The sequence below is a fragment of the Culex pipiens genome, chromosome 1 (genome assembly GCF_016801865.2).
Source record: "Culex pipiens pallens isolate TS chromosome 1, TS_CPP_V2, whole genome shotgun sequence".
Taxonomy (NCBI): Eukaryota; Metazoa; Arthropoda; class Insecta; order Diptera; family Culicidae; genus Culex; species Culex pipiens.
Genome location: NC_068937.1, coordinates 59,700,774 through 59,724,839, shown reverse-complemented (window position 1 = coordinate 59,724,839; position 24,066 = coordinate 59,700,774). Strand labels below are relative to the sequence as shown.

The 24,066-nt window shown below is 34.8% G+C and overlaps 1 protein-coding gene across 4 annotated transcripts; it reads left to right on the top strand.

The window, feature by feature from the left end:
* Positions 1-5,310: 5,310 nt before the first annotated feature.
* On the top strand, positions 5,311-22,757 carry LOC120425005 (phosphatidylinositide phosphatase SAC2). 4 transcript variants are annotated; one of them, XM_039589373.2, is made up of 11 exons: positions 5,313-5,841; positions 7,107-7,228; positions 7,294-8,116; positions 8,179-8,371; positions 8,428-8,755; positions 8,812-8,882; positions 10,612-10,839; positions 10,920-11,159; positions 21,212-22,273; positions 22,332-22,473; positions 22,534-22,757. In XM_039589373.2, exons 1-11 carry the CDS (start codon positions 5,745-5,747, stop codon positions 22,639-22,641), a joined length of 3,414 nt encoding a protein of 1,137 aa, XP_039445307.1. In that variant the 5' UTR covers positions 5,313-5,744; the 3' UTR covers positions 22,642-22,757. The 4 variants fall into 4 exon arrangements, with proteins under 4 accessions (XP_039445310.1, XP_052564575.1, XP_039445307.1 ...); XM_039589375.2 differs by lacking the exon at positions 10,612-10,839 and having other exon boundaries at positions 5,314-5,841; XM_039589376.2 differs by lacking the exons at positions 21,212-22,273; positions 22,332-22,473; positions 22,534-22,757 and adding an exon at positions 11,275-11,542 and having other exon boundaries at positions 5,311-5,841.
* Positions 22,758-24,066: the final 1,309 nt, after the last annotated feature.

Here is a 24,066-nt window from a genome sequence, read left to right as displayed (position 1 = left end):
GCACCATTCGGTTTTGCTGGCTGACAAAATTTAACCTCACTTTATTTTCGTGTACGTACACGCAATACATACGCACGTAGAATGCTCTATAGAGCTTTATGACGTTTCGCGTACGCACACTAGCGCACCATCTGATTTTGCTGGCCGGACAAAATTTAACCTCAATCTTTTTTGTGTACGTACACGCATTACATGCGCACGTAGAAACCTCTATCATGGTGTCGATTTCTGGAAAAGTCAGGGAAAACCTGGAATTGTCAGGGAATTTTATTTGACCTGGAAAAGTCAGGGAAAGTCAGGGAATTTTAAGCTGGGTCAGGGAATTTCGATGATCTTAAAAATATTACTACAAAATTTCATTCCATTTTGAAAATTCGCCCTTGATGATGTATTTGAATGTTTTCCAGGCCAAACTTTGCAACATTGATAATATTTATTTTTTTTAGTGGTCAGTCCGGAAGGAACGCAGAACTCCATATAAAAAATGCTTAAGAAAAGGGTCACGATGAAAATCGCGTAGCTTGTTTGCAATATGTTTAGGTTTAAAAATCAAATAATTTGGATTTCCGTTCAACTGAAAATTACAAATTACTAGCGCACACAGGGTGGGACAATATGAGGCAGTTGCCCCACCATCCTCAGAGATTTGTTCTAAAATTGGTCGATTGCTTAGCATATAGGGACCATAGAGAAAATCATACATTTTGTCAGAAAAATTGAATAATTTAAAAAATCAAAAGTTAAAACATTCAAACATTTGAAAATTTTAAAAAATCTAAAATTCTAAAGCATAAAGATTCGAAGTTTTTAAAATTTTGAAATTCTGGTAATTTGGAATTGTTGATATCCCATTTTTTTTAATTCTTATTCTTAAATTCTAAAAAAAAATTAAGGCTAGAAAATTTTCCAAAATTTCACTTTAGTATTCGTTATCTAAATTTATATTTTTCTCAACATTAAACTAGTCTAATTTTGTGTAATCTAAAATGTAAGCAAAATAGTGATGATGTAATTGAATAAAAAATTAAAGAATTAAATTCAAGAATTAAAGAAATAAAACAAAAATTTAAGGAAAGACATGGTTGTTACGGACTACACTCAACTCATTTTTAGACATACTGACTCTGAATAATTAATTTCTTTAAAGTTTTGAGCAATGTTTTTTATCCTTATTTATTGTTCTTTTATACTGGATACATTCAATTTTAATCTTGTGAATCTTAACCATATTTCAAACTTTTCCTGAAGATACAGACATTTGGATGTAACAAAAATTATTATTGGGCATGTTCCAGTGGGTGTACTGTGCTTCTATCCCAAATATGAGCTCGATTGGACGTAACAGAAGCTTCTCCGCCTTTGAATTTTAGATGGGATTCAACCAGTAGATTTTTTTTAAATTTGAACATTCTTGAAGAAAAATAAAAAATCTAAACATTCAAAAATTACAGCTCCAACATTGAAAATTTGATTATTCAGAAATTAGGAAATAAAATAAGGAAAAAAAAGTATTGAAAATCCCAAAAAAATAAATTCATATTAAAAAAGAAACTAAAAGATTCGAAATTTTTAAATAAAAAAAAAACAAAAATCAAAGATATCAATATTCAAAAATAAAAAGTAAAATAAAAATAATCAAGAGAACAGAAAAATATTATTTTTAAATTCTTAAATCCTTAAATTCTTAAATTTTCAAATTCTTAAATTCTTAAATTCTTAAATTCTTAAATTCTTAAATTCTTAAATTCTTAAATTCTTAAATTCTTAAATTCTTAAATTCTTAAATTCTTAAATTCTTAAATTCTTAAATTCTTAAATTCTTAAATTCTTAAATTCTTAAATTCTTAAATTCTTAAATTCTTAAATTCTTAAATTCTTAAATTCTTAAATTCTTAAATTCTTAAATTCTTAAATTCTTAAATTCTTAAATTCTTAAATTCTTAAATTCTTAAATTCTTAAATTCTTAAATTCTTAAATTCTTAAATTCTTAAATTCTTAAATTCTTAAATTCTTAAATTCTTAAATTCTTAAATTCTTAAATTCTTAAATTCTTAAATTCTTAAATTCTTAAATTCTTAAATTCTTAAATTCTTAAATTCTTAAATTCTTAAATTCTTAAATTCTTAAATTCTTAAATTCTTAAATTCTTAAATTCTTAAATTCTTAAATTCTTAAATTCTTAAATTCTTAAATTCTTAAATTCTTAAATTCTTAAATTCTTAAATTCTTAAATTCTTAAATTCTTAAATTCTTAAATTCTTAAATTCTTAAATTCTTAAATTCTTAAATTCTTAAATTCTTAAATTCTTAAATTCTTAAATTCTTAAATTCTTAAATTCTTAAATTCTTAAATTCTTAAATTCTTAAATTCTTAAATTCTTAAATTCTTAAATTCTTAAATTCTTAAATTCTTAAATTCTTAAATTCTTAAATTCTTAAATTCTTAAATTCTTAAATTCTTAAATTCTTAAATTCTTAAATTCTTAAATTCTTAAATTCTTAAATTCTTAAATTCTTAAATTCTTAAATTCTTAAATTCTTAAATTCTTAAATTCTTAAATTCTTAAATTCTTAAATTCTTAAATTCTTAAATTCTTAAATTCTTAAATTCTTAAATTCTTAAATTCTTAAATTCTTAAATTCTTAAATTCTTAAATTCTTAAATTCTTAAATTCTTAAATTCTTAAATTCTTAAATTCTTAAATTCTTAAATTCTTAAATTCTTAAATTCTTAATATTCTTAAATTGCTTAAATGCTGCCATTTTTTACCATTTTAGATTGCATATTGATAAAATTTGAAGTGTTTTTGAAGAAGATGTAGAAAACATTGCTTCGATTTTTCTAAGTGACGCTTTGGTAAGATCATCGAGTATGAACTGTATCTTAAATTTAAAACCTCAATATCGAGAATTTATTACATTTTTTAAATTTTATTATTTTTCTATTAAGATTTTATTTAAGATCTAAATTTCTAAATGTTGAAATTTTTGTTTTCTTTTTGCCAAAATATTTGTTTTGGCTTTTTCCTCTAGTTTACCTAATCCTAGCAAAAATACATTTTCAGCGTTTCAAGATTCTGCGTTCTACAAAATTGAATTTATTATGAAACTCTTTTGTATGTTTGTAGCAAAATCATTTTTCTTAAAATGACGTGGATTTTGCGCGGATTGGATTTTGGGATGGCGCGGATTTTTTTCGATTTCTCCGTAACAAATCTGAATTAAGGAATTTGAGAGTTCAAGAATTTATAAATTGTGGTCTCTTCGGAAAAGTTGTTTCCAGCATCCGAGATTTCATAGGGATTGTACAACTACATTTCACATATTTTCCCCAAACAACATTCAAGGGGTTACAAGGAGGAGTTCCCGTGGTCAGATCGAGCTTAAATTTGGAATCTATTCCAAAACACCCAAATATCTAAGTTTGATAAACATTGACTTTTTGAAAAGCTCGAGCAGGTTGTATTGAGAAATTAAAAGTGAGAGTGTGTGCGTGCAACATGGAGTTAAACTTTTCGAAGTGCCATGGAAAGCTCCACAGCAACTGCACAGAAAGTTTAACTCCATATTGCACACACTCTCATTTTTAATTTCTCGATTTTGTTTTTATTTTTTATAAAATGTATTGATTAAGTGAATGATCGCCTGTAGGCTCTGGTCAAGGTAGAAACCATTTTTTAAATTTTATAGCAAAAATATTTTTTTTGTAAAATTATTTAAGAAGATGTTTTCTTCAAATGTTCAGAAAATCTTAAAATACAATCATTGTTGAAAAAGGCGTAGTTCTTTTTTTAAACCGTAAACATGTACTTGAAAAATTTACATTTAATTGTATATTTTTCTTAGTTTTTCAGTTTTGTTTTAATCTTTCTTAAGGTTCTACAAAATTACATATTTTTCAAGTTTTTGTCTCCAAAACCTTTAGTTTTTTTTAATAAAAACACAATCAAAAATGGCATCGGCCTAGTTCGTTTGAAAGTTCCGCCAAAGGCAACAATTTTAAAATTAAATATGACTTTTTACTTTAATTCAAATTTTCAATTGGGTCCGAAAATGAAGCTTCGATTTCTAATATTATTGTTTACAGCGATAAAGCTTATTTTTCTGAGTACAATGACCCTTTATACGACCACAAAGAGTTTAAAATGGATTTTTAAATCAATTTTGAAAAATTAACCTCGCGGTCCTTCTTGACAGAAAAGCTCCTACTTGACAGCTCGTTTCAAGGGCACTATAGTTGATCCATCGAAAAAATGTTGTCTTTTTTTTGCATTAAAATGAAAAAAGTGATCAGAAATGGTTTTTGATCGTGTTTTTTACCGTTGTACATAAAAATTGACATAGGGCTTTAGTACCCAATTGCTTATTTTTTGAAAACTTTTAACTTTAAATTTGCTTTAGGAAATGAAGTGAAACTAACTAATCGCAATTTGAAATTTGCAAAATTGTAATAATTAATTATTTCTAGAGTTTTTTAAAGGTCCTGTAAGCTAATGTGTTTCATATGTTTATAGGACCCATTAAAAAAAAACTCTAGATTTTTTGGCAACATTTAAAATGGCATCACCAGATAAAAAAAATAGGACAATTTTATAGTTGCTCATTTTGGTTGTTCGATTAGAAAAAATGATTGACAAAAAAAAAGTTTTTAAGTTTTTGCAGAATCCATCAATAGAAAAATAATATAAAAAAGTCATTGATTTTTTTTATATCTCAAATTTGCAATATTCAAAAAGGAAAATGCATGAAACCATAAAAACACTCCAAACAATATGTTAGTAAAAAATAGAAAATAAAAAAAAATTGTGGTCTGGAGAGGTCAGGGAAAAGTCAGGGAATTTTATTTTGGGATTTGGATCGACACCATGTCTATAGATGCTTTGGTGGATTTTTGACAGTTCGAATCTTGGTTCGAATTATTTCATGAAAATCCACCGCGGTTAACCAAAATCAAATTAACAATACAACTAGGGTGTATTCTTGATTATTAACAAAGTGTAACTCATGTTCATTCATCTCAACAAAAAGTAACTAGAGTAATTCTAGAGTTTTATTTGAAAGGTACAACACAATAGCTTGTTAATGTTTCGTAGTAACAGCATGCAGTAACAGTTCAATAGGGCGAATCTGCGATTGTAAACAAGCAGTCTATCCCTTTTGCTCAAGTGACAGTTCACGTCAAGTAAGAGGGGAATAGACAAGAGTTTTTTTAAGGTGTTATTAAGCTGTGTGGTTCCCTATGTTTATATGACCTTTTCAAATAAAACTCTAGAGTTCATGTAAACATGTTATCATTTTAAGTTACGTCCTATTGAAAAGTTGTTTTCTGCAGCAGCAAAACAGAAGGTGAAAAAATTGATTGCAGTTGAGAAAAATTTTACTTTTTGGATGTTTTAGGAAAAAAATAGTTAATAATTGTGTCTAAAATAGATGTCCCGTGGTCGGAAGTGTAGAGAGTAAGTGTTTTTGTTAGAATGAAGCTGGAATTAGCGCGTGAAAAGGCCGTAACAAGTTTGCCCTGAAAACTGGGAGGGGATCGCAAAAACAAGTGCGTGAAAGAAAGGAAAATCTTGGCGATCGATTCCAGCAGCTGGCAGGATAAACCGAAGGCGGTGGCATCATCATCGCCGTTTGTCGTCATTTAGCTCGCTAGTCGAGCGGATCGATTTTAGCGCAGACATTATTATTGCATCAAAATTACACAACTAAACAAAGCACAAATTGCCATCATACACACGAAACAATGGAGGTTTTCCAAACCGAGACTTACTACATCTTTGTGCGCAAGGAGAAAAGCTTGTGGTGGAACCGAACGACGTCGGAATTCCAGATCAAATGCGGTGAGTCCTTGGGGCAGTAGAGCAAGCTTTGCAAAAATAGTATAATATTATATATATTAACCTCATCCTATAATACATACTGTGTAATTTTCAAAAAATCCTAAAGGAAGGTTAATGACTACTCTTAAGTGTAAACAAAATTATTAGACTACTTGTGGGCACTTTCTTGGAAATAATATTCGTATACGATTTGCTTGAGATCTGATTTTCAGGGGTCATTAACAGCATTAGAGACAACAACACGACGGTGGACCTTGGAGAAGGCTAGCAATGTAGTACATTAAATTTGCCACCTTATGCATGAATCAGAGAGTCGTCCAGATCAGGGATTGCATCTACCGATGATATACCCACTTGCACCCTTTTTGAGAGAAATATCCTAGCCAAAATGTTGGCTTCAAGCTTCAATGGACAATTTTTGATGGAGAAATCTCCGAGACGTTTTCTAGACACCCATCGAAAAAGCATCACTTTTGGCTTTGTCAAAGAGACATCTCGTAGACATCACTGAGTACGTTGTGGCTGAGATTAAAACCAAAAACTTGTGTTTTTGCAGTCCTCACTTTATAAGCGTCTGAAATCACTCAAAAATTTCTTCGTTAGATAGGTTATAGAAAAGCCTTTCCAATGAGTGCAAAATATTTAAATTCTGACACACCGAACAAATGTTTTAAGTACATAAGTTTCAATAATACCTTTTTTATAACCGGATCTTTTATATTTTGATAAAAATGGTGTCCGGATCAACCATGCGACCCATTCTTGGATGCGTAATCAAAAGAGCTTTCCAACGCGTGCAAGAGATTGAAGATCTGACATTCCCATTCAAAAGTTATGATCACTTAAGTGCTAATTATGTCTATACTTTTTTTTAAGCTGGATCTCAGATATTTTGATATAAAGATATAAAAAATGTGTCCGGATCGATCATGCGACCTATCCTTGAAGAATAAATTATTAAAAAAACATTCTTGTGAATCCAAAAGACTGAAGATTTGAAAACCCTATCAAAAGTTATGACAATTTTAATATAATTTTAGAGAACGTTTGAATGTCGAACATTTTTAATTTACTAAAACAAAATTATATTGAAGTTAGAAAGGCACCAACACCATTTAAGGTGGATCAAGTTATTTTAAAAAAAATATGTTCGTGTCGTAATATAATTCATTGACCTTCTGAACCTGTGATTTGTGTGTATCGATAATTGCAAAGCTTTCAAGTAGATTAACTATAATTCTAATTCTCTCTGCATCATATTCCAGGCTGGGATCTCTCCTCGGTGGATGACATCGAGTGCATCGGAATAACGCACGGAATCGTCGGTACGATCGCACTGCAGGGCGTTCTCGAGCCTCATCTTATTATCATCAAAGAGGCTATTCCGGTGGGTATACCGCAAGCAGTCCAGAAGGATTGTTTTCATGGATTGTTTTCATGGATTGTTTTCAGGTGGGCGTTTTGTACGCGCCTCATTTGGTGTACAAGATCAAGAGCATTTGCATTCTCGGCCCGGATGAGCCTGATACCGTAATACTTCCCTGTTCGAAGCACAATACTACGACTACCGTAAAAACAATTCCCAGCATTGGATCCGCTTCCGCCCAGGCGGGTGCGCCAGGGACATCTTCCGGCCAAAGCACATCGTCTCCCCGAAGCCGGCTATTTGAGAGTTCGGCACTGGTCAACAAGACCTGGGGAGCGGTCAAGAGTGCGGGCAGCACAATCAAGAACACCACGGAAAAGGCGGCCGCGATCGCTTCCAACCAGGTCAAAACCACCGTCGGAATGGTCGTAAAGGATCCGGTCCGGGTGGAGAAACGCGTCATGGAAGAGTTACATCGAATTTTTGACGAAAGTGATAGCTTTTACTATAGCTTAGACTGTGATATTACCAACAATCTCCAGCGTCTCGGGGAGGCCCCGGACGATCGGTTCTACTGGAACCGGAACATGGTGAAGGACATTGCCAAGCTCAACGACGAAAAGTGGGTGCTGCCGGTTATTCAAGGCTTCGTCCAGGTCGAACAGTGCGTAATCGGGAGCGAATGCTTCACGTTGGCACTGGTTTCGCGCAGGTCGCGCTTCCGTGCCGGAACCCGGTACAAGCGCCGTGGCGTCGACGAGGACGGCTACTGTGCCAACTATGTCGAAACGGAGCAGGTTCTCTCGCTTCGACAGCATCAGATCTCGTTCACGCAGGTGCGTGGCTCGGTTCCGATCTACTGGAGTCAGCCCGGATACAAGTACAGACCTCCGCCGAGGTTGGACCGGGGTACGTTGTGGTTCGATTATGTATCCAGTAGAAAATCAATAGCTTTGCTCTTATGTTTTTAGATGAGAACGAAACTCATTTGGCTTTTGAGAAGCACTTTAATCGTGAAATTGAAACTTATCAATCGGTTTGTATTATAAATTTGGTGGAGCAGGGTGGCAAGGAGAAAATTGTCGGCGATACTTACGCCAGCCACGTCGTGCGATACAACTCTGACAAGCTAACCTACGTAACGTTCGATTTCCACGAATATTGGTACGTTTTGTTTGAAGTCGTAATATCGACACTTGACTAAACTTGTTCATTTCCAGCCGTGGCATGCGCTTTGAAAACGTGTCGTCGCTTATCGAAGCATTAGCCCCTGAGGCCGGTTCGATGGGTTTCCATTGGCGGGATAACAACGGTCCCATTTGCAACCAGAAGGCAGTGTTTCGCGTAAACTGTATGGACTGTCTGGACCGTACAAATGTGGTCCAAACGGCAATAGGAAAGGCCGTCCTGGAATCGCAGCTGGTTAAGCTTGGGTTGGCGCCGCCGTACTCGCAGCTGCCGGAACAGTTGAAGGTTCCGTTTATGATCGTTTGGGCCAACAACGGGGACGTTATTAGCAGGCAGTACGCGGGGACTAATGCACTGAAGGTTTGGATGGATGAATCGGTACTATTTGCTGCACTAACTTTTAATAAATCATTCAGGGCGATTACACACGGACCGGTGAGAGGAAAATCAGTGGAATCATGAAGGATGGCATGAACTCTGCGAACCGGTAAGTTGTCTGTGGTGAAGGGTTAATCATGCAAAGAGGACTAACTTTGGTGTATTACATGTGGTATTAAGTTGTATTTGAATGCGAAACTAAACTTCATAAATGTTGTCCTGCCTGCCATTACCCGTAGGCCGGCTATGAAATTATGGAAAATAAAATGTGTGTCAGATTAGGATTCATGCCGAAAAAAAAAATCCAAGAGTTTTGTTTAAAAAAAGGTGGATCAAAAAAGATCAATCGTGCTTCATCACTATGTACCGTAAAACGGGGTGACTTTGATAGCCGGGGTGACTTTGATAGGTTTGCGATTTTTCCGCAAAATGAAGAGTACAATTAAAATACGTAAGGAGTGGTTTAGAAACATACTGACCGTGGTAGAGAAGTGTTCAAAGTACCTCAAGAAGAACTTTTCATAAAATTTTGACAAGTTTAAAAAGTTAGTTAACTATAGTTAAGAAAATGTTGATGAAAGTCATTATTTTAAACTTCTCAAAGTGTCTTGATTTTCTCAATGAACATGATTTTTAATCGGAAAACGGAATGCATTTTCGGATTCTTTGGACAATTTTCCACTAGGAGAAGGTTAAAAAAGTTTGTAAATAATAAATAATATGTGTTTTTGAAACACAATTTGAAAAAATCTCCAAATTTATAGGCAATTTCAGTTGAACAAATTTCATGTAAAATGTGAAAACTTGTGATTCGTCCTTCGAATTCAGTATAAAATGCAATATTAATCGATTATTTTATAAACAAAACTAGTTTTAACAAATTTCAGGCAAAATTCCGACTTTTTAACAATTTTACCTAAAATTTATTTGTATTTTGCTAAAAAGCTATACACTTAGTTAACTAAAAACTAAATAGTGCATGGACTTTGTGTGGTCTACCCCAGTACATGTTTTAAAAATAATAATCTTGAGAAAAACCTTACATGTTGGAAAATATTCTAAAAACAAATTGAAATCCTATCAAAGTCACCCCGGTTTACGGTACATCCCTATTTTCTGTACAAGATTGGTTACGGCAACAATCCTTTTACCGAATGTCCACCACGTATCCGCTTCACTACACACTAGATGTTTCCGGCAGTTGCTTTCCGATGTTCTCTACGTGTCATCTTCACAACACACTGAATGATTTCGGGTGCAGGGTTTTCAAATGCTACATAATTACGAAGAACATTAGATACTCGAATAGAAGATGGGAAAGGGCTTGGGAAAGGTTTTTTGATCTCAGACGTTTCATTTCGCTTCGCGAAATTTTGGATATAGAGCCCTAAGACGAAATTCTTCGTCAAAATAGACAAATTGATTATGACGATACAAAACGGCAGTTTAAAGATTCTTAAAAAAAAGTTATCCACACTTGGCCTGATGGTGGTTCGAAAACCACGCAAAAATTTTCGTGTTTAACCAGCGAAAAAAAGGAACCAACTTAACTCGAACTCGAGCCTATTAAGCTGGGAGTTGAGTCGATTTGGCTCTATTTTTCTCACTGGAAAGCATTTCAACGGTCAGTCATCAAAGATTTTAGGCACTGGACAAACAATCTACACAAAATTGACGTAAAACTGTGACTAATTGAATGTAACAATGTAATTAACGTACCTTTACATATTTGAGACAGTAACTTTCGCATTCTCGTCTCTCTCTCTCTCTCCCCCCTTTCTTTTGCGCTTTTCGACTTGTCGGTTTCGCACTTGCTTGCCCTCTCGCTCGCTCGCTAGCTACTTTATCCAACACTTTGCCGACTCGTTCCGCCAGAGCTGTATCGACCTGATGCTCGGCAATTTGTCCCCATTCGAGCCAATAATGGAGGACGACGTGTGCGAAGCGCTGGTGGGTGTAGCGGCGACCGCATTGGTTCCGGCCCGGGGTCCCCCCTTGGGGTACTATAACCATGGTCTCATGGGCGCGGAACACGTTCTGCTGGAAGAGCTCCTCTGTAGTACCAGGTTAATCCTCTTACATTACACCGAAGACTGTCGAGCCTTGCACAGGCGAGGAGTATCACTAAATGATTGTCGTTTTGCAGTTACTATCTGGCCCGGTTCAAGGACACCTACCGGCAGGCCACGATCGACATGATGTTGGGGAATTCCGTATCGGCGGAATCGGTGAATGCGCTTGGAGGACAGGCCGGAGCGGTTGACGAAACGGATGCTTTGGAGGGTTGCGAACATGCCCGTATGCTGGTGGAGGACTGCCGGCGTTTGTTGTTAGGCACGGCCGAATTGCCGGTCGGTGCCTGGGGCCTCATCGATGCTGATCCGAGGTGAGTGTTTGCTTTTGATTTGAGTTGGATTTTTGGTTGTCGTTGTTGTAACAATTCCATTAAAATGTATTTTCTTTATTGCTCCCTCCTCTTTAATGTTTCCCTGTTCCAGTAGTGTAGAAGAAAAGTAATAATTTTTAAAGTTTTGGGTTTGCTACACACCTTTGATTGCTTTCAGTTTATACCAAAAAATATGATATGAAGTTTTGTGTGCTACTTAGTGTATTTTTGTCTGTTCGATACTAAAATTGTTTATATTTTATATGCATTTAGGTAGACTCATATATCTTAGAGATTGTTTTGTATTAGTGTTTACTGTATGAAACTCAACAGTATTGTTTTTAGATTTATGTGGCGGAATAATAAATATAACATAGCTTGTACTCTTTTGTTGTTTTATTGTAAATTAAATATCAAAAATGTATCTAGTTTTATTTATAAAGGTCTTATAAGCTGTAAAAGTCCGTATGTTTAAAAAAACCTTTTTCAAATAAAATTATACATAACTTTGGAACAAATAGGACCAAACAGGATTGTTGCAATGCAGCATGGATTATTGCGACTCAATAATTACATGTGGGCCGGACTTCCTTCGAGCGGTAGTTCACTTAAATCTTCTCTTTCTGAAAACAAATGTGAATAAATTGAATGATCTGAAAAATCCATTAAATACGTGCCACTAGTAACAAGCCTCAGCACGATCGTACATTAATCAAACACGACGAGTGCTGCTTAAATCGATTCCGAATTCCGATTCCGAAAAACAAAATTCGACTAGGATTTTTCATTTAATGCGTTTGATTTGCCGATATAAAGACAATTCCTATCAATGTTCTGAAAATCAGATGGAAATAGGAGCTAATCCTGCCAAATATACGATTTTTTCCAGTTAACTATCTCATATTTTTGGGGATCACATATTATACAGGGCTGCATGAAATCCGAGCTAAGGAGGATTTAGAAAATGATAGGATTTTATTCTTTGCTATTTGCCTATATTAAATTGTATGTAGGTTAATTTGTTTTTGTAGTTTTTGATTTTCTGATTGTTGGACAAAGTAAAAAAGGTGCAGGTGGTTATGTTACACATGACCAGTATGACAAAGAACTTAGTAGAAAAGCTTTTAAAATTAAGCCATTTTGTTGAATTATGCGTCAGATAAAATCAAAACATTATTGGATTTATATTTTCGCTCAATTTCTCTTTAAGCTCCGTATAAAAAACCATGATATCTCTATAATTCGATGTTTGTCCCCCAATCGGAACAATCGTGAGGTAGCGGCCTCTCCAGATTGTTGCCAGCTTTCTCGAAATGGCCAGTATTGTAAACCATGAGTTGAGATACCCATATTGCCAAAACTCGTTGATTCAATAGATGTCTTCCCGGGAAAACTTACCTTTAGGGCACAAAATCGTATGGTTCGGTAAATGTCCTCTCGGGAGAACCTCCCTGATGACACCGGCCACTCCAGGTTGTGGCCAATACTGTCAAAATGGCCATTTGCATTACCAGTATTGAAAATCATGAATTTTGATACCCATATTGCCCAAAATCGTTTTGTTCGTTAAATGTCCACCCGGGACAACCTCCCTGAGGGCACCGGCCACTCCAGGTTGTGGCCAATACTGTCATTTTCATCACCAGTATCAAAATCCAAGAAGTTTGATACCCATGTTGTCCAATCTCGTATGGCCTTCCATCGGAACACCCCTGAGGAATCTGGCCACTCCGGGTCTTGTGGCCAGAATATTCCGGTGGCTCTAAATTATTCTGGCTGGCCTGCCTCCGCTTGGTCTGCTCCTAGCTCCGGGCTAGCTGCTTTTCGGCCAACTGCTTCTGGGCCTCCAGGCCATCTGCTTCCAGGTCCAGGTTGTTGTTTACTCCTCGGCGTCCAACGATAGAATGATTTCCCAGAGTTGACGGAGCGGGGTTATATTGGCTTAAAATGGTGACGGATGTCCCGCCCCTTTGCGCCGGTTATCCTATTCCTACGTCATTCGCTTTTTGATGCACTGGTGGGGATGGGAAGTCGTAAAGGCAGCATTTTTGCCAACGATTTTCATTCCATCGTCATCGTTCGAACCGACAACATCGTAGCAGCAGCAGCAGCAGCGTAAAAAACAAGAACTGGAGGAAATCAAGAGCAAGCTCCGAGAAGAAGAAACACGCCAGCGTGTGCGTGAAATTGCTGCCAAAACGACGTCGAAGGAGAAAAGCAAGGCCTACTTGGATGGACGCTCGAGAAGATGGCCACAAGAATCAACTTCTGCTGCAATTTAACAAAATGGCGCTTTTCAGCGCCAACGAAAAATTCACGAAAGAGTTATTGTTTCAAATGATTCATGCACTGCTTTTGGTGCATTTTTAAAGCTTTTGACGCTTGGCGTTTAATTTAATTTAAATACTTCCCCCAAAATTTTCACTTTGAAAAAAAAAATTACGAATATTTACAATTTTCACTTGCAAGTGTCAAACGTCAAACGATCGCAGTTGGCCTTGAACAAGCAAGCGCGTGCTTTGACCCACGCAAAAAATCGTTCCGCTCTCTGATTGGCTGTTTTGTTTTGCCGTGGAGTCGTGAAGGCAGCATTTTTGCCAACGATTTTCATTCCATCGTCATCGTTCGAACCGACAACATCGTAGCAGCAGCAGCAGCAGCAGCAGCGTAAAAAACAAGAACTGGAGGAAATCAAGAGCAAGCTCCGAGAAGAAGAAACACGCCAGCGTGTGCGTGAAATTGCTGCCAAAACGACGTCGAAGGAGAAAAGCAAGGCCTACTTGGATGGACGCTCGAGAAGATGGCCACAAGAATCAACTTCTGCTGCAATTTAACAAAATGGCGCTTTTCAGCGCCAACGAAAAATTCACGAAAGAGTTATTGTTTCAAATGATTCATGCACTGCTTTTGGTGCATTTTTAAAGCTTTTGACGCTTGGCGTTTAATTTAATTTAAATACTTCCCCCAAAATTTTCGCTTTGAAAAAAAAATTACGAATATTTACAATTTTCGCTTGCAAGTGTCAAACGTCAAACGATCGCAGTTGGCCTTGAACAAGCAAGCGCGTGCTTTGACCCACGCAAAAAATCGTTCCGCTCTCTGATTGGCTGTTTTGTTTTGCCGTGGAGTCGTGAAGGCAGCATTTTTGCCAACGATTTTCATTCCATCGTCATCGTTCGAACCGACAACATCGTAGCAACAGCAGCAGCAGCGGAAAAAAAATCAACGACTGGAGGAAATCAAGAGCAAGCTCCGAGAAGAAGAAACACGCCAGCGTGTGCGTGAAATTGCTACCAAAACGACGTCGAAGGAGAAAAGCAAGGCCTACTTGGATGGACGCTCTAGAAGATAGCCACAAGAATCAACTTCTGCTGCAATGCAATAAAATGGCGCTTTTCAGGGCCAACGAAAAATTCACGAAAGAGTTATTGTTTTAAATGATTCATGCACTGCTTTTGGTGCATTTTTATAGCTTTTGACGCTTGGCGTTAAAATTAATTGAAATATTTTCCCCCAAACGATTTCCATTTAAAAAAAATAGAACGAATATTAACAATCAAACGTCAAACGATCGCAGTTGACCAACTTATGAGGTTGCGGCCAATACTGTCAAAATGGCCATTTTCATAACCAGTATCGAAAAACATGAATTTTGATACCCATATTGTCCAAAATCGTACGGTCCGGTAAATGTCCTCTCGGGAGTACCTACCGGAGGGCACCGGCCACTCCAGGTTGTGGCCAATACTTTTTAAATGGCCATTTTAATTACCAGTATCAGAAAACCAAGAAGTTTGATACCCATATTGCCCAAAATCGTATGGTTCGGTAAATGTCCTCCCGGGAGTACCGCCCTGAGGGCACCGGCCACTCCAGGTTGTGGCCAATACTGTCAAAATGGCCATTTTAATTACCAGTACCAAAAACCAAGAAGTTTGATACCCATATTGCCCAGAACCGTATGGTTTGATAAATTTCTCTCCGGGACAACCTCCCTGAGGGCACTGGCCACTCCAGGTTGTGGCCAATACTGTCAAAATGGCCATTTTCATCACCAGTATCAAAATCCAAGAAGTTTGATACCCATATTGCCCAAAATCGTATGGTTCGGTAAATGTCCTCCCGGGAGTACCTCCCTGAGGGCACCGGCCACTCCAGGTTGTGGCCAATACTGTCAAAATGGCCATTTTAATTACCAGTACCAAAAACCAAGAAGTTTGATACCCATATTGCCCAGAACCGTATGGTTTGATAAATTTCTCTCCGGGACAACCTCCCTGAGGGCACTGGCCACTCCAGGTTGTGGCCAATACTGTCAAAATGGCCATTTTCATCACCAGTACCAAGAAGTTTGATACCCATATTGCCCAGTCTCGTATGGCCTTCCATCGGAACACCCCTGAGGGTTCTGGCCACTCCGTGTCTTGTGGCCAGAATATTCGGGTGGTTCTCAATCATTCCGGCTGGCCTGCCTCCGCTTGGGCTGCTCCTTGCTCCAGGCCAGCTGCTTTTCGGCCAACTGCTTCTGGGCCTCCAGGCCATCTGCTTCCAGGTCCAGGTTGTTGTTCCAGGGTTGTTACGGGAGAGTCGAAAAAAAATCCGCGCCAAATCCGCGCCGACCTAAAATCCGAAACCGCGCGAAATCCACGCCATATAAAAAAATATCGAGACCAACATTTAAGAAATTTTATTTTTTAATGAAGAAAAACTAATTCAGAAAGTATTTGATTAAAAAAACTCGTTTTATGTTTAAAGGTTCTAAAAGAATGAAAGCAATAAATCCATTTAAAAAAAATCCTCAACGGTCAAGGCAAGGGTCATGAAAAAAAATCATCAAAATAGAAAATACAATATTTAAAAACCTAAAAATTTAACTTCAAAATATAACCTCAAAATTAGAATCCTCGCCAAAATTTCACTCCGAAAGAAATTTAATTTCCAATATTTAAAATGATGTCTTCTTATAATTTCAAAATCTCTTACATAAAATAGGACTTCAAAAATTGAAAATTCAAGAATTTAAGAACTAAGAATTTAAAAACAAAAACATTTAAGAATTTAAGAATTTAAGAATTTAAGAATTTAAGAATTTAAGAATTTAAGAATTTAAGAATTTAAGAATTTAAGAATTTAAGAATTTAAGAATTTAAGAATTTAAGAATTTAAGAATTTAAGAATTTAAGAATTTAAGAATTTAAGAATTTAAGAATTTAAGAATCTAAGAATTTAAGAATTTAAGAATTTAAGAATTTAAGAATTTAAGAATTTAAGAATTTAAGAATTTAAGAATTTAAGAATTTAAGAATTTAAGAATTTAAGAATTTAAGAATTTAAGAATTTAAGAATTTAAGAATTTAAGAATTTAAGAATTTAAGAATTTAAGAATTTAAGAATTTAAGAATTTAAGAATTTAAGAATTTAAGAATTTAAGAATTTAAGAATTTAAGAATTTAAGAATTTAAGAATTTAAGAATTTAAGAATTTAAGAATTTAAGAATTTAAGAATTTAAGAATTTAAGAATTTAAGAATTTAAGAATTTAAGAATTTAAGAATTTAAGAATTTAAGAATTTAAGAATTTAAGAATTTAAGAATTTAAGAATTTAAGAATTTAAGAATTTAAGAATTTAAGAATTTAAGAATTTAAGAATTTAAGAATTTAAGAATTTAAGAATTTAAGAATTTAAGAATTTAAGAATTTAAGAATTTAAGAATTTAAGAATTTAAGAATTTAAGAATTTAAGAATTTAAGAATTTAAGAATTTAAGAATTTAAGAATTTAAGAATTTAAGAATTTAAGAATTTAAGAATTTAAGAATTTAAGAATTTAAGAATTTAAGAATTTAAGAATTTAAGAATTTAAGAATTTAAGAATTTAAGAATTTAAGAATTTAAGAATTTAAGAATTTAAGAATTTAAGAATTTAAGAATTTAAGAATTTAAGAATTTAAGAATTTAAGAATTTAAGAATTTAAGAATTTATGAATTTAAGAATTTAAGAATTTAAGAATTTAAGAATTTAAGAATTTAAGAATTTGAGAAATTAAGAATTTAAGAATTTAAGAATTTAAGAATTTAAGAATTTAAGAATTTAAGAATTTAAGAATTTAAGAATTTAAGAATTTAAGAATTTAAGAATTTAAGAATTTAAGAATTTAAGAATTTAAGAATTTAAGAATTTAAGGATTTAAGAATTTAAGAATTTAAGAATTTAAGAATTTAAGAATTTAAGAATTTAAGAATTTAAGAATTTAAGAATTTAAGAATTTAAGAATTTAAGAATTTAAGAATTTAAGAATTTAAGAATTTAAGAATTTAAGAATTTAAGAATTTAAGAATTTAAGAATTTAAGAATTTAAGAATTTAAGAATTTAAGAATTTAAGAATTTAAGAATTTAAGAATTTAAGAATTTAAGAATTTAAGAATTTAAGAATTTAAGAATTTAAGAATTTAAGAATTTAAGAATTTAAAATTTAAGAATTTAAGAATTTAAGAATTTAAGAATTTAAGAATTTAAGAATTTAAAGAATTTTAGAGTGGTCTCTCATGCTCATGCTCATGCTTAAAGAATTTTAGAATTTTAGAATTTATTAGCATAAGAATACTAAAAATATTTCAGATTTGAGATTTTTTTTTCTATATTGTTTTGAATTTGATATTTTTTAGTTTTTAAATTTTGACTTTTAAATTTTGATTTTTTTAAAACTTCAAATTTTCGATTACCCAAATTTTTGGTATTTTGAATTTCACAATTTCAGATTTTTGAAATTACGATTTTAGAAATTTCGAAAAAAATAATAATATGTATTTAGTTTTTTAATCTAATAAAAACTATAAAAAAAAATATTTTTTTTTCGAATTTTTGAATTTCAGAAGCTTTGAATTTGGAATGTTCTAATCTTTTTATTTTCGCCAAGAATGTTTAAATTTAGAAAAAAAATATTTCTACCGATTAAATTCCATTCCAAAATTCGAAAGTGGAGGCCAGCTTCTGTTACGTCCAATCAAGCTCATATTTGGCGCCCACCAGAACAAGCCCCAATAATAGTTTTTGTTACACAAATTCTAATGTCTATATCTTCGGGAATAGTTTGTAATATTTGATTTACAAAATTAAGCATAAATAAGGTTAAAAATCATTACTCAAAACTCAAAATAAATAAAATATTCAGAGCCGGAGGTGTTAAGAAATGCCAAGAAACATATAAAAAATAATAGGTCTATTCCCGTACTGCAGAATTCTGCAATTCTGCACAAAAACGGCAGCAAAGCGTTCCCGTACTTTTCTGCAACAAAAGTAACTTTTCTCTCAGGCAGAACTTCTGCAGTGAGAGAGGTAGAAGTTGCAGCAAAACCGTTCCCGTACTTTTCTGCAAGCTCTCTCTTCTCTTTCTTGTTGAAAAGTTACTGCAATTTGGTGTGATGGATGTTCACTACACGCCTCGCTACACGCTTACATAAAATCTGCAAGTTGGGTGAAATTAAGCATTTTATTATAAGTTGTAATAATAAATGATTTTGGGATAGTTTTTTAATTTCTGGTTTTATTGAGAACGATTTTTTTATGTAAACGATTTCAGGCTTAGTTCATTTTTGTAAATGATATAGCGATTTTTTTAGTGTTTATATTTTTACCTGATAAAACATTGATAACTTAAGCCATAGTGTGACAGCACGGCTAGTACCCCAACAAAAAATTGTACTAAAGAAACAAATTGTTTTAAAACACTTTTAAAAGACACATTTCTTTTGAGTTTAATAATTTCAAATAAATATTTGTTTAGGAATAATTTTTGATCTTCAATTGTTTTTGAATATACCTCAGAATATACTAAATATGTGTGTTAAATAACAAGTAAGTTTAATTGGCAAATAATAAATTATACCTTTAACGGTGCTACCAATTTGTATTCTTATATTAACCAAGAAAAAAATGTTATTTGTCGAAATTAAAATTCATAAATTCTTAAAATCTTAAATTCTTAAATTCTTAAATTCTTAAATTCTTAAATTCTTAAATTCATAAATTCTTGAACTTTTAATTTCTACGCCATCTTGAATCATAATAAATACACATTTTTTGAAGTCATATTTTAGGTTAGAAATTAAAATTTAGAGCATTTAAAGAATGAAAATTTTGAATGTTCCTATTTTATTTTTATTTGAGTTTTGAAAATGTTGATTTGCAGAATTTTTTAATTTTACTTGTATTTGAAATTATAATTTCTTTATGTTTCTATCTTATTATTTTCAACTGAGCTTTTGAATTTGTTGTGTTCTGAACTCATAAATATTAAAAAAAACTTTGTTATTTTATTTTGAATTTTTTCAACCATTTTTTTATTTTGAATTTTTTAAATAAAGATTTTTTGAACTTCAATCATTTTGAAATATTTGGTTTTTAATTATTTGATTTTTTAAGCTTTGAATTTGTGATTTTTTGTTTTTTTGCATTTATAAATTGCATTTATAAATTTCTCAAATATCTGATTTAATGTTTTTTTAAATGTTTCTTGATGTGGAAATATTAGTTTTTTTATATTTTTAATCATGGATTTCTTAATTTCCAGATTGCTTAATTTATGTGTATCAAAATTTTTGAGTTTGTAATCATTTTTTTATTTGTCAATTTTACTGCTTCGCCGTTGTTATTTAATGTGACATCCAGTCATAATTTATTTATGTTATCCTGAATAATCTTTCAAACATTCTGCTACTAAACATGTATTTTTGGTCCATTCTAAATTAAACCTTTGTTTGTCTTTTTTTCAAATCATGTTTATTAAACGTACCTGCCACTCTCATTTGTAAAATTGTTACCTAATGTAAATTCTTTAAGTTGTTTCTAATATATGATTTCTACCTAAGCATAATTAATTTCTAGTTACTTAATAAGTAATACATCCTAATTTTTCAAATAAAATATTGTGCTGCATTCCCATTGCATTGCAATGTCCCAGTTCTATAGGTAAACTTCTTTCAATTACTTTTTTTAATCAACCATTTTTTTTAAATATTTTGAAATAATAAAAAAAATAATACCCAATTTGAGTAACTCCACTCAACTGTGTACAATGTTGCAGAAAAAGTACTGCAACGCGCTACCCAGGCAAATTTTTTGCCGCTTCTCTACTTGCAGAACTTCTGCAAAAGAGAGAGATGAAGAGAGCAAGCTAAAAAGTACGGGAACGTGCTGCAAAAAAGTGACTTATGCTGGCTGCAGAATTCTGCAGAAGCTGCAGAAATTCTGCAATTCTGCAAGTACGGGAATAGACCTAATGTCTACGTAATCTTCATCTTCATTTTTCGACGATTCATACTAAGAAAATACAAACAAACATTTTCAGAAGAAAATTCAATTAATAAAAATTATGAAATTCTTCCACTCAAAGGAAAAAACAAATTATCGTAATTCCTGATAATATTTTTCTTAATAGCTTGAAAGTAATTCTATCTCTCTCAATTAATTTATTTATCAAAATTGCCATCCGCGCGAAATCCGCGCCTGAGCAAAATTAGCCAGCAAATCCGCGCCAGATCCGCGCTATCCGCGCGAAACGCGCCATCCGCGCGATCCGCGCCGTCCGTAACAACCCTGTTGTTCACTTCTCGGCGTCCAGCGATAGAATGATTTTCTTGGGCTGATCGAGCGGGGTTTATATTGGCTCGAAATGGTGACGGATGCCCCGCCTTTTTGTGCCGGTTATCCCAAACCTCATCATTCGCTTTTTGTTTCAACTGTGCGGAAAATTCCACGCAACAGTGCCTTGTTGCGTCGCAGACACCTCTTCCCCAGTACCAAGCATGCAACATTTTCGTAACGCGCGACATTTTTCGGTTTTCTGGATTGACACCTCACCAGAATAGAGCCCTTAGGACAAAGTTCTTTGTCAAAACTAATAAATGTTCCTATTGCACTGCACATGCTTCAATGATTGTAATGATTGTCTATGTTGCACTGTTATGCATTCCTTTTGTTAGGATAAGATTAGGATAAGGTATTTGCAGAGATTCCAGCAGTCTAGAGCTGTAACCTTTACTCTTCAACCTAGCACCGGCGACCCGAACGAAACGGAGGTGGATACCATTCTAATCCTAACGGACGATTCGTATATCGTGGCAGAGTACGACTCGCATCTGGATAAGATTGTCCGCTTCGAGAACGTGTCGTTGGACAACGTTACGCTGATCGAGTTGGGACTGTTTCAGCACAGCAAAATGTTCCAGGGACCGGCACCGGCTTATCTCTGCATACGGCTCAACTACACCGTGGACGGAGTGGATGGATACTTTCACATGTTTCGATCGCCCAATATCCGGTTTTTCAACAACGTTGCTGTGGTGATCCGGAAGACGGAGGAAATTACCGAATCGTTGGCGGCGATCGTGGATCTGTTTCGGATTGCGTTGGAAAGTCGTGGACGGAGCAACGTTCCATTGCTTTGTGGAGGAAGCCTGCAGCGTCGGAAGAGTCGCACTCTGCTCTCGGTTCCGCAGGGTATCCCGAGGAATCTCTCCGAGTCGCAGTTGGTTCAGATCGGGTCTAAGGCACTTAGTAACGTGGCAGGACAGTTTTCCAAGATCGGACAGAGTTTGAATCCGGCAAAGATTGGTCGTGGAACTTCCGGGAAGAAGGACAAGGATGCAACGGCCGTCCCAAGTGTGAGCACGGCTGCGGTCTCCGATGGAATCGGTCACGGTAAATTCACCGTTGGATCGCGCAGTTCTAGCCTGCAAAAGGCCGAAGGTTCAAGCTCAGAATCTGAGGAAGCCGAACCGGGAATGTACGATCTGGCAGATTTGGTGCAGGAGAATCCACTGTACAACGAAAATGTTTTCCTACCGTCAGTGGGCATCGTCATGGGTGGTTCCGGGAACAGCGGAACCGACGGCAGCTCGACATCATTGCTTGTTGAAAGGGACAGTTTTGCGAAAATGTCTTCGGACGTTTCGACAATGTCCATTTCGTCGGTCACGGATCACATCAATATGCCAGCCGGAATGCTCGAGTGCGCTTCGCCAATCCGTGGCCGCAGCCCAACTCCGGAGATACGGGTTGATCAGAGCACCGCAGAGGTCATGGACAAATCGATATCGGATGGGAAAGCTGGAAGGTGAGTTGGGATGCAATCGAGAAGATAAGAACGGTAGCTTACGCGGCTTTTCTTCTAGGGATCTCTCACTAAACTTGACTGGAAATCAAGGCGATAACGCTCTGAAACAGCTAAAGAGACTCACAAGTCCTCTTTCAAACATTGGCAAAGGGTTGCAAAGCTTGGGTGCTAATCTCGACCCTCGTAAAATGGCAGTGAAGGTAAAATTGAGTCATTTTAACAAAATAAATCAAATGTCTAAAGACTCCAACCATTTACAGACTCCGGTACTTCCGGCGCGTAGTATGGAAACACCTACAGCGGAAATTAAGCGGCTCGAGGAGAAGTGGGACAACGCCAAATGTCGCAGCAAGCTTATCGCGTTGTAAGCGAGCCTAAGATCCGGCTTTTAATTGTTGAAAACACAAATACACACACAGGTATTATATGCTATGCGCGTACGTTACAACCCCAGCAAACGAGTAAAAGAATAAACAAAAAAAAATGCTTTCTGTGGATGGCTACTCGATAATTAGCGAAAATCGAATATTTAAATAGGCTGTTACAAACAATTTTTGCGAAGTTTTCTTCCGTTTATAGTTAGTAGATTTGTCGACATAATTTCTGGCGCAACTCGATTACTCGTTTAGAATAAGTGTATAAGAGGCTTGAGTGGTGTGCAGAACTGCGTTAAACACCAACACTGAGTCCTTCAACAGCCGAAAACAGTTTGCTTCCGTTCGTTGTATGCAGTATTAAGCTTACTTAATCGGCACTGGCTTATTTGTGTTTAACCAAAGATATTTACTACCATATTTACTACTCGTATTGTGAGCATAAAAAGTGTATCCTTTGAAAGTGACCATTTGGACCATTCCTGTTAGTGTGTAATCCATTTGAAAATCGTGCTTCGACGATCTATTTTTAGCATTCATCTCAACTATTCATGATAACAAAACCTTAAAAAAAGCAGTGGTTTTAGCCCGAAGCGAACCTAGAGATGTTGCGAGAGTTTTCTGCTAAATTTATAAAATTGCTCGCACCTATCTGAGCTAGCGCAGGGACAGAATAGTTACAAAGGTCAATTATATTGAAACACACACACACACACATTATACAATACAAGAGAATAGCATTACAAAGAGCAAAACAACAATAACTCATTTGTTAGAAGTGATTGTATTAATCTCATTTTACACAGTTAGTGGTAACAGAAAACCAGCTTCGGTAGAAAATTGGCGCAGAGTCCCAGTCACGAAATATTCTAGCAGAGCTGGTTCTGCCAGAATTCTGCTAGAACGGTGGAACATTTCTGCTAGAATGCTGTAAGAATATTCAGCTCTATAAGAACTCTGCTAGAATCCTGCTAGAACGTCGTGACTGGGGTAGCATGCCTGAGAGAAAGAGAGCTTAGGAGACATCGTAAACCCTGTCCTCCAGCAGTTGAGAAAACGAAAATCGTTTGTTGTAGGATATTATCAGGGCTTCTTGTTCACGTTCAATGTAAAAAAATCTGTCAACGTTATTTCTGTAAACTCCTTTTTTTTCTCTAAGAATTGTTTGTTCATTGTCTTTGTTGCTTACTGTTTGGAAGAGTCAATTTTTATTCGTTTTTTTCTGTAAGATAAAATATAATTGAACACTCATTCCACTATTAAAATGTTCTGTTTGTTTGCTTGGAAAGTAAAAGCCATAAATTCATCTGCTATCAATATCTTGAGAAGCCTTTGCCAAATGAAGGTTTACGATACTAGAAAAATATCTTACGTAATACGTTTATAATAGAGAGAATTATTTTCAAAACAAACTATAAA

Excerpts from the sequence above, each read along its gene's own strand:
- LOC120425005 (XM_039589373.2), top strand. The coding sequence starts at position 5,745 with ATGGAGGTTTTCCAAACCGAGACTTACTACATCTTTGTGCGCAAGGAG. Across the intron at positions 8,883-10,611 it reads GGCATGAACTCTGCGAACCG|CTACTTTATCCAACACTTTG; the intron begins GTAAGTTGTCTG and ends CTCGCTCGCTAG. Across the intron at positions 11,160-21,211 it reads CTCATCGATGCTGATCCGAG|CACCGGCGACCCGAACGAAA; the intron begins GTGAGTGTTTGC and ends TCTTCAACCTAG.